The sequence below is a fragment of the Hydra vulgaris genome, chromosome 11 (genome assembly GCF_038396675.1).
Source record: "Hydra vulgaris chromosome 11, alternate assembly HydraT2T_AEP".
In the NCBI taxonomy this organism is placed as follows: Eukaryota; Metazoa; Cnidaria; class Hydrozoa; order Anthoathecata; family Hydridae; genus Hydra; species Hydra vulgaris.
In genome coordinates, this window is record NC_088930.1 from 44,805,001 (window position 1) to 44,817,037 (window position 12,037).

Consider the following 12,037-nt stretch of genomic DNA (forward strand, 5'->3'; position numbering starts at 1 on the left):
TCTAAATCAAAAATCAAAACTTGTACCATTAGTAGTCTGAAAGCAAATGTAAAAAAAAAATGTTATTTAATTAGTATAATTATTATTAAATCTAAAAAGTAAAAATAAATAAATATATATATATATATATATATATATATATATATATATATATATATATATATATATATATTATATATATATTATATATATAATATATATATATATATTATATATATATATATATATAATATATATATATATACATATATATATACTATATATATATATATATATATATATCCATATATATAATATATATATGTATATATATATATATTATATATATATATATACATATATATATATATAACTTATTTATATATATAATTTATAATTATAGGTTCAGATGTCACTCCATTGACTAGTTTTTAACTATATGAGTGACACCTAACCTTATTTATGTGAGTTTATAAATATTATTGTAAATTTTCATATTTTATGGTTAAATAAATGGATTATTATTATTATATATAAAATATATAGATAAATAAATTACATAAATAAATATATGTATAAATTATATATATATATATATATAAATTTTATATATGTATATATATATATATATATATATATATATATATATATAAATGTATATATATATATATATATATATATATATATATATATATATATATATATATATATATATATATATATATATATATATATTTAATATTCGAAATGACACTTATTAAAATTTTCTGCTTATTCGAAGCAATTTTCATTTCCTGTGAATTTTCTTTAACAAACTCATGCAAATGCTGTTATGCAGAAATGCAGTTATTCGAACCTGAAGTTGTTCGAAATTTCGGTTATTCGAAACAATTTTTGCTCCCCTTGAAAATAAAAAAACACATTTAAGGAACAAAAAAAATAAAAAATGGACTATATTTTCAATGAATTGTAAAATATTTATTATTTTACAAGGATAAAACTTAAGTAGCACCGAATTCCAAGGGTCTTTTTCTTTTTTACTTTCTACTTTTATTAAAATTTAAAAGAAACTTAAAGTAGGTCATTTTAAAGAGCATATTTAGTTATTCGAGTTTTGGGTTATTCGAAATAAAGTCTTATACCTCTTGGAAGTTCGAATAACCTGGAGTTTACTGTATATATATATATATATATATATATATATATATATATATATATATATATATATATATATATGTGTGTGTGTGTGTGTGTGTGTGTGTGTGTGTGTGTATGCAGTCACATTCAAATTTAAGTAACATTAATGATAAAGTCGAAACCCAAACAGTAAAAACAAAATTATATACGTCAGGACCTAGATAACCTCAAATATTTTATGTTTTTTTTTGAATTTGAATCCGAAGAGAAAAAAAAAATAATTTATAACTCTTTTTAACTCATTGCAGAAGTAACTCTATTAAATGAAATTTGCTAAACCACAGTTTTTCTGTGTAAAATAAATAGGACAAAAGTAAGAAACATCTCCATTTTTATTATGAAATATAATGCATTGTCAATAACTATTTACTTAAAAGTATTACCATCAAAAATATTTTGTTAAAGTTATTAACAATAAGCATTTTAAACTATATTTTTTGGAATTTATTTTTAGAAAAAGTTAAAATAATAATAATGGTTTATCATCAAAATTATTCATTGGACATCAGATCTCGGGTCACTTGTGATTGAATAAAGGGCCTAACCTACAAGCAATGTGATGAAAAATATCAAATATCAGTAAGTGGTGTTAGGAAGATGTGTATAAAGTATGAAACAACTGGTTCTGCTGAAAATCAGAAAAGACTTGGTCGCCCCATTAAGTTTTCAACAATAACCGATATCCTAATTGCACTAATAAAAAAAAAAAATTCAACAATAACCTAAAGGCAGATTGTTGAAAATCTTAAATTAAATGTTTCCTATCGAACTGTACAGAGAAGACTTAATTTAAGTGGTTTAATAATTTAGGTGATTTAAATAAACCTTCTCCAGAAAAGTAAACCCCTCATTAGTCGTATAAACAAAACAAAACTTTTAGCATTTGCAAAACTGCATAATAAGAAGTGTGAGGCATTTTGGAACTTAGTGTTATGGTCTGATAAGAATAAATGTCAAATACTTGGCTTAAAAAACGACAAAAAGTTTGGCGCAGACCTTGTGATGCACACATAGATAGAAATCTTACAAAAACAGTCTAGCATGGAGGTGGTTCGCCTATGGCTCTGGAATGTTTTGATTGAAATAGTGTGGGACGACTGGTGAATGTTGAATATATAATGACAGGGAAGTTGTATGTTGATTGGGTTTCCAAAAATTTATGTCAATCCGTTTAAGAATTGATCGCAAATTTTTTTTCACCATGACAACGACCCTAAACACACATGCAAAACGGCACAACAGTTCCGAAAAAAAAAGTAAAGCTGACATCCTTAAATGACCGCCACAAAGCCAGGACCTTAACCCTGTTGAAAATATATATAGGCAATTTTGAAATCTAAAATAATTGTAAGATAGCTCATTTCATTTAATAGAGTTACTTTTACAATGATTTAAAAAAAATTATAAATATTTTTTTTCTTTGTTTACAATCAAATTTTAAAAAAACATAAAATTTTTGCAGTTAAGTAGATTCCAACGTAAATAATTTTGTTTTTATTGTTAGAGTTCTGAATTTATCAACCATGTTAATGCTTTATTCTATATATATAAATATATATATATATATAAATATATATCTATATATATATTATATATATATATATATATATATATATATATATATATATATATATATACATATATATATATATATATATATATATATATATATATATACATATCTATATCTATATATATATATATATATATTATATATATATATATATATATATATATATATATATATATATATATATATATATATATATATATTTATATATATTTATATATATATATATATATATATATATATATATATATATATATATATATATATATATATATATATATATATATATATATATATATATATATACATATATCTAAATATACATATATATATACAAATATACATATGTATTTATATATATATATATATATATATATATATATATATATATATATATATATATATACAATTATAGATATACACATTTAATGGAAGCCAAATTTTACAATTAAAAATAGTCACAATTCCATACATAAATTAACTAAATTAAACTTACTTGAATAGTTGTAACTATAAACCATCAATTTAAATCATATAATGTACATCGTTCATAAGATGGAAACCAGTTAAAACCATATCATTCCTCTATCTTTGATCCACCAGAACTTTACTAAATAAACTTACACCTAAAATCAAATTTTCACATGTCAAAAAAATGTAAACAGTATTGTTAAAATCAGATATGACTAATACTTAATATTAAGTTTTATTTATTCTTCACCATATAAAAAGTTAAATGCAAAGAGAAACACAATCATTCACTAACATAATTACTTTCATTCTTTTTCGGAGTCCTCTGTAGTCGTAAAATTAAATCCTTCGCCTACTTCTTTTTCTAATAATAGATACTTATAAGTAATTATTTAGTAAAACAAATATAAACAAAAATGTAAAAACTAAAATGTAGGCCCAGTGCAAACAGATTACGATATACATCTATATAATCATAATACAATAAACGGATTCAAAATTTTACTTATCCCAAAATAAAAATAAGATTTATTAGATGTTTATTTGATATAGTACTTCACCATTAATTATAAAAGTTTATTTGATTTAGTACTTCACCATTATTATAAAACTATAACAGTCTTTTTATTCATATAAAACAATTAAAATAGCAATGATTACTGTAAAATTTAATGACATCCAGTAACTTTAATTCTTTTAACTCTAAGCTTATTCCATGAATAATCAATTGGAAAACTATTAAAGGCAGCTTTCATTGCATGAACACCAGTTGACAAAAATAACCAACCATCTTCTACCCAACAACATAGAGTAACTGCCTCTGCTTCAATCTGTTTTTAAAATAAACAACTTAAGCCCAAGATTGTGAAGTCAATGTAATAGATCATCTAAAAAAAAGGCATCATTTGTTTTATTTAAATATATATACATATAAATATATATAATTATATATATTTATATATACATATACGTTTTTACTATATATATATAATATATATATATATATATATATATATATAATATATATATATATATATATATATATATATATATATATATGTATATATATATATATATATATATTAGGGTGGGGCATAAAACACCAAAGTCATTAAAAAAAATACCATAATAATTTTTCTGGTTCCTTTTGATATGTGTATTAAAAAAATGTAATTTTTTTTTTTTTTATGGGTACCCCTATGGTTGGTCCCAGCAGTCCGAAAATTAGAAAATTTATAATTTTTGTAAATAATAAGGGGGGCAGGGTCACTTACAAATATTTTAAAGATATCTTAAGGGTTATTTTTGTAGCCTGATATATCTATTTTTAGATTATGTTTTGTTTTATTGCAAAAGATGATGGAATTGTCAGCCCTACCTATTAAAATACATGATGTTTATATTTGGGAGGAACGGGGGGGGGGGGAAGGTTAAGTTAAAATAATCGGTAATTTTTAAAATGTTTATCTTAGTGTAAATAAAAATAATGCAAACAAGCAATAGTTTTGGAAAAATATCTCATCGTGAAGTTTTTCTTGTTGGAAAAAGAATTGGAACAATACCTAATACACAATTGCCAACTAAAAAAACTGTATTGCAATATTACCATTACAGAGATCTTATGCTAAGAGCTGATTTTCCAAACATTTCCTCAGTTAGTATAGCTTCATGTCCTCTTGGTGATTTCTTTACTGCACAATGTGCTGAAATAGGCGGTTGTCTCCAAAAATGTTTACCATGCGTTGTTTATGAGGTGAAGAAAATATGGCAAAAAGCAGAAATTCCTTTTATTAATACTGACAAGCATATCAGGTTTTTATAAATTTAAAATTTTTAGTTTAATTTCGAATTTATGTTATATAAGTAGCAATTATAAAGTCATACAATTTAATATATTTATAATAAATTACATTAATTTTAATGCATTCTTCTAAATTTGTTTTAGAGACAAGATTGTTGACTTAGAAAAGAAGAGAAAAGATTTAAACAAACACAGGAACCGTTTAAGTACAAATTTAGTTTTAAAAAGAGAACAGTTTTCAAGAATGCTAGAGGAGGTATTTGATGTAAGTCAAAAGAATTGTGAAGCTATTATTATGAAAGATAAAACTAAAGATATAAAAACTAGAAGAGAAGATGCAGATTTTCTTAACGACCAGAAAGGAGCGCGTGTTCAGAAAATGTTGGGTAAAGATAAAATTTCACAAAAATTTGTAAAAAACAAAACAAAAAGAGAAATGAAAATAAGAAATCAAAGAACAAAAGAGTCCGTAAGAAAACAGAAAGAGTTGGTTACTGAGAAATATGAAAACACAACAAAAATTTTTAATACTTTAGATGATAACCAAGATGAAGAGTATCTACAGCCTTCTAGAAAAATTAGAAAATCTAATGTTGTTCCACTTATCGTTCCAAAAAATATAGGAAAAGATTTAGCTCCAACAGCATCACGATATGGAATAAGTTCGACTGCACTGAGTGCAACTCTTGCTTCTCTTATAAATAATAGTTCTGGAACGACAGATGATTTTTCTATTTCTAAACGAAGTATTTTGAGGCAGAAAAAATTAAGTATAAGAAAAACTGCCTGTAATATTAAAGACAACTTTATTACATTGGCTAAGGGTAAAAGTCTTACTGTGCATTTTGACTCAAAAATTATGTTAGAAATGAAAGAACTTGGTAAAGAAAAAGTTGAAAGAGTAGCTGTACCAATCAGTTCACCAGATCTCTCAGAATCCCAACTTTTGGGTATTTTAATTGTGAAAGATGGCACTGCTGAGTCACTTGGGAAAGCAATCAAAAAAACTTTACAAGACTGGGAGCTATTTGACTATGTTGATTGTCTTTCCTTTGACACCACAGTTACAAATACTGGTTGGCTAAAAGGAGTCTGTACTCTTATTGAGCAGTGGAGAGGAAAAGCTTTAATTTGGATGGCTTGTCGTCATCACGTTTATGAATTACATATTAAGGTAATTATTGAAAAAATCATATAATATTTTTATATTTATTTATATATTTAATTATTAATATTTCTTGATGAATTAAATGCTTTATTAATAAAATTTATTTAAATGATTTGAAATAATTATATTTTAGCACTTTTCAAATGTTCTTACTGGTGGTAAAACAAGTGGACCAAAGACTGAGTTATTTGATAGGCTGAAGGGTAATTGGAAATCGATTCTTGAGAAGAAGATAAATTATGATAACCTAAAGAGATTTGACTCAGAAAAAAAAATTATATCTTTTTTGGAAAAGCAGGTTGGTTTAATTGTCCTATTTAGATTAATGTGTTTAATTATAAGTTTTATTAATAAAGTTTTTTGAAATTTAGGCTTCTGAATCATTAACATTCCTTCAAAATTGCTTAGATAATGATATATTTCCAAGAAATGACTACCAGTATTTTATACAATTAGCAGTTCTTTGGTTAGGTGGCAAAGTAACAAAATTTCAATTTAGATTTCCAATGGCTTCGCATCATGCCAGGTTTATGGCACAGGGAGTTTATTATTTAACATATGATCTTCTTCAGCCACAATTCAGTAACTTATGTCCTAACATAATATCATTGCAAGAGGGAAAGCTGATTTATGAAATTGCTTCATTTACAGCACTATTTTATGTTCCATGGTTTATTAAAGCTCCTATCCCTGCCATAGCACCTTCTTTAGATCTAAAAGCTATTAATGAAATGATACAATATTCAGAATTCAGTTTCAAACCAGCAGAAGCCGTACTGAAATCACTTGAAAAGCACAATTGGTATTTAAATGAAAGATTTGTGGTTATGTGTCTTGCTGATAAATGTTTACCTGTAGATCAGCTACAAAAATTAGCTCTTAAATTAGCTCAAACAGCGAAGCCCGCCAGTTATAAGATGGGGAAACTGAATTCCGAAATTTTTACTGACAATGAAAAAAATATAACTAAAAATATTGAAGATTTTATTGGTCCTGAAAGCTGGTTTTTATTTGATTTATTAAAAATGACATTACTTGAGACAGAATGGCTTAAAATCAGTTCATCAAACTGGGAAAAATTTTCGGGTTACATTAGATTTAAAAATTTTGTCACTGGTCTTCTTGTTGTAAATGATAGTGCAGAACGTGCTATTAAACTTGGTCAAGACTTCATTGAAACTTTCAGAAACGAAGAAGATAGCCAAGCTAATTTATTAGTTGTTGCAGATCATCGGGTAAAATTTCAGACAACAGAAAAAAAGCCTTGGTTGAAAACTTTAAAATAATCTTTCTTTAAAAAATAAATGCAAATGTAAAAATATTTTTTACTTAAAATATGTACGAAAAAAATATATATACGCCCCCCCCCTACCTCTCAAATATAAACATGTATTTTAATAGGTATGGCTGACCATTTCCATCATCTTTTGCAATTAAACAAAACATAATCTAAAAATAGATATATCAGGCTACAAAAATAACCCTTAAGATATCTTTAAAATATTTGTAAGTGACCCTGCCCCCTTTATTATTTACAAAAATTATAAATTTTCTAATTTTTGGACTGCTGGGACCAACCATAGGGGTACCCATAAAAAAAAAAAAATTACATTTTTTTAATACACATATCAAAAGGAACCAGAAAAGCTATTATGGTATTTTTTTTAATGACTTTGGTGTTTTATGCCCCACCCTAATATATATATATATATATGTATATATATATATATATATATATATATATATATATATATATATACATTTATAAACAAATATATATGTTTATATGTATATATATATATTATATATATATATATATACATTTATAAACAAATATATATGTTTATATGTATATATATATATATATATATATATATATATATATATATATATATATATATATATATATTTATACATACATTTATAAACAAATATATATGTTTATATGTATATATATATATATATATATATATATATATATATATATATATATATATATATATATACACACACACACATATATATATATACATACACACACACACACATATATATATATATATATATATATATATATATATATAATGTATGTATATATATACATATATATATATATATATATATATATATATATATATATATATATATATATATATATAATATATATATATATATATAATGTATGTATATATATACATATATATATATATATATATATATATATATATATATATATATATATATATATATATATATATATATATATATATATATCTATGTATACAAAATGTATATATTTCTTATATATATATACTCATAAGTACATCCATTAATACATAATATTAAAAAAAATAAAAATATATATCAAAGGTATGTGATAAATAATAAATGTTAGAATTAATTATACAACACCAACTTTAAAATTAGAACTAGAAATATAAACATTTTTTTATACATATATAAAATGTATATATTTCCTTTATATATATTCATAAATTTACCCATATATACATGCATAAATACATATTATTAAAATAAATAAAAATATATGATAAGGAATAAATGTTAGAAATAAATATACAACACCAATTCTATAATTAGGACTTAATACTTTTCCTGTTAAAATTAGAAGTTTTTCAAAAAAATAGAAATAAAGTTTCTTATCCAAACGTGTTTTTATATAAAAAAAACTTAATAATGCATACTTTTATTATTGGTTGAAGATTTTATACTGTAGTATTTGCTTGATAATTAGGGTAAGGTGTTTAAAGTTTTTCAAATAAATAAAAAAATTAGTCTGTTAACAGACTAAATTTAGTCTGACTTATTATGTTTTATTATTTTTGATATTACTTAAAACATCTGAATTTTATCAAAATTAGGTGCTATTTCTAACTTAGAAATAACATATTTAATACAAGTTTTGCAATTTATTAAAATGGTCATTTTAAAATAAATAAATCATCAACAAAAATAACCTGAATAAACCGAATATACTCTGAGATTTATGTATATTATATACAATTTGATGCAAAATCTAAAAGTTTTAAAGTAGCCGCAATAAAAAGAAGTTATAAAACATAACTTTATTAAAATATTTTTTTTATACTATCTGCATGCATTCTATTAAGTTTTCATTGCCTTTTCTTTACGGCAAATTATTTTTGTAATGGCTAGTTAATGAGACAATAATTTTCAATGTGTCACTTCCTCAACGTTGTCAAAACAACGTTTAATTAACGTTGGCAAAATAACACTTTTTCAACGTTTTTTAACTACCACATTTTCAACGTTGGTATATATGTAACGTTGAATAAGCGTTGTTTCATAAATAGCTTAAATACGTTGAAAAAGCAGCTAATGTCTAACGTTGATAAACCTTCTATTTTGCGACGTTTTTACAGTGATTATTTGCGTACTTTTATTCAACGTTGAATAAACGCAACTTTTTGAGAAGATAATACAAGTTGATATTTATACGCTTATTCAACGTTGAAATTGTGACGTTCAAAAAGCGGTTTATTTTTAACGTTGATGAAGCATAGATTTTGAATCGTCTTTAAAGTGGCTTTTTGCGTAAGTTGATTCCACGTTGAATAAACGTCTTTTTTAGAGAAGCTAAATTACGTTACAATTTCAACGCTTATTCAACGTTTAAATTTACCACGATTTATTATACAAAAACAAACATTGATTCAACGTTGAAAGCGCGTTGTTTTTGTGACTGCAACGCTTTTTCTACGCTGCGACCGGTTTTCAACGTTGATTCAACGCTGACATGTTTGCTGGGAAATAAACTCAAACAATTAAAAACAAATAATTTAAATATTTTAAAAAAAAATTGTAGTACAAAAAATATTCTTAGAAGTTTTTTTAAACTACATTCATGTTACTTTAAAATTTGCAACATTTGATTTCCTTTTTGTTGATTAAGAAATATATAATTTTTGCATACTAGAAAAACACATATATAAAAATATATAAAATTTTCTCATATAGTTTGTCAACTAAAATTTTTTTAGTTTGCATAGCTAAATTAAGTAACTTTTATTTCAACTTATTATTGCATATATATATATATATATATATATATATATATATATATATATATATATATATATATATATATATATATATTTATATATATATATATATATATATATATATATATATATATATATATATATATATATATATATATATATATATATTACCTTTACATGAATATCAAAAAGTTCTTCATAAAATTTACCTCTTAAAACTACATCATAACATAAAATTTGCATTTAAAATAATACAGGGTGGGCCAAAGAAGACCTACTAATGTTAAACATGAATAACTTTTGAAATAATTATTAATTTTGGTTAACTTTTTTTATACATAAAATATATTTTATAGAAATTATGTGTGAAATGTGACATCAAACAAATGTCCACCATTTTTCTCGATTCAAAGATTCATTACACCACATAATCTTTCTGGTTGAAGGCTCAGTATTTCGTCTCGAATATTTTGCATCAGCTGTCTAATAGTCTCTGGTTTATTAACATACACTTTGTCTTTTAAATATCCCCATAAAAAATAGTCGGGCCCAGTCAAATCTGGCGAACGAGGTGGCCAAGGGAAATTTGATTTTTTTGAAATCAGACGTTCGCCAAAAATTTCACGCAGCAGGTCCATAGTTTGTCTAGCAGTATATGGAGTTGCTCCATCTTGTTGAAACCATAAATTAGGGTTCTGCTCCGCCATTAGCCTCAAAAAAGTTTTCAGTCATTGTTCTGTAAGAAGCTCCTGAAATCGATTCCGGCGTTCCATCCTCATTTTCGAAGAAATATGGGCCGAAAACTCTAGTGGCAATAACACCGCACCAAACAGTACATTTAGATGGGTACAATTGATGCTGGTGTGTTACCCTTAGATTTTTAGAGCCCCAAAATCTACAGTTTTGTTTGTTGACATAACCATTTAAATGGAAATGCGCTTCATCCGACATCAAAACATTATTTAAAAAATCAATTTGTGTGGCTAACTGTGTAAAACGATTAGCGTATTGTGGTCATTGTTGGTGATCTTGCGGTAGTAGTGTTTGCACAGTTTAAATTTTTTATGGGTACATCTTAAGATCCAACTCTAAAATTCTACGCAATTTTGTTCTGGAAATGCCCAATTGGCTGGAGCGACGGCGAGTTGAGACAGATGTATCATCTGCAACACTCTGCCGCACAGTTTCCACGTTATCTTAAGTGCGAATATTTCGATGGGCACCTCGTCCAGGACGGTCGGCCACTGAACCCAGCTCCTCAAAACGACCAAACATACTCCTAATCATGAAGGTTGTTGGAGCTGTTCTGGAATTAAAATGTTGCCGATATTTACGCTGCGTCAAAACAATTGATCATTGACAAGAATAGAAAAACTCGATAATTTTAACGCGCTGTTTTGTACTGTATGGTTCCATAATAAATCTTCAAGAATTCAATTATAACCTAAAAAAAGAGAAAAATAAATTTGTCAAAAAATAAAAAAGTTATTTCCGTTTTACATTAGTAGGTCTTCTTTGGCCCGCCCTGTACATCATGAACTTACATCATGAAATGAAATTTATATAAACTATATCAATTTTTATTTTTTTTTATACATTAAAATATTTACTTTTTACTTATTTATTAATAATTTATATTAATAATTTTTATTTACTTAAAAAGTTATAATTAATTATAACTTTAAAAATAGAAAGATTGATTATTAATTCAGATACAGATATTGTTTTTCTAATGAAACGCAATAAAATGAAGTAGTATCTTTTTTAAAAAGGTACATATATTTCTGGTCTAGATATAAAATTTTTCA

The 12,037-nt window shown here is 24.3% G+C and overlaps 1 protein-coding gene and 1 long non-coding RNA gene across 2 annotated transcripts; one reads left to right on the forward strand and one right to left on the reverse strand.

Annotated features, from left to right (window-relative positions):
* Positions 1-3,248: 3,248 nt before the first annotated feature.
* LOC136087272 (uncharacterized) lies at positions 3,249-4,100 on the reverse strand. The gene is made up of 3 exons (XR_010641678.1): positions 3,894-4,100; positions 3,513-3,581; positions 3,249-3,372 (listed from the first exon to the last, which is right to left on the reverse strand). It is a non-coding gene; the product is annotated as an uncharacterized LOC136087272 (long non-coding RNA).
* A 586-nt stretch (positions 4,101-4,686) lies between these two features.
* On the forward strand, positions 4,687-7,472 carry LOC136087056 (uncharacterized). The gene is made up of 4 exons (XM_065809562.1): positions 4,687-5,029; positions 5,163-6,192; positions 6,320-6,484; positions 6,558-7,472. The coding sequence occupies exons 1-4, from the start codon at positions 4,704-4,706 to the stop codon at positions 7,470-7,472; spliced, it is 2,436 nt and encodes an 811-aa protein (XP_065665634.1). The 5' UTR covers positions 4,687-4,703.
* Positions 7,473-12,037: the final 4,565 nt, after the last annotated feature.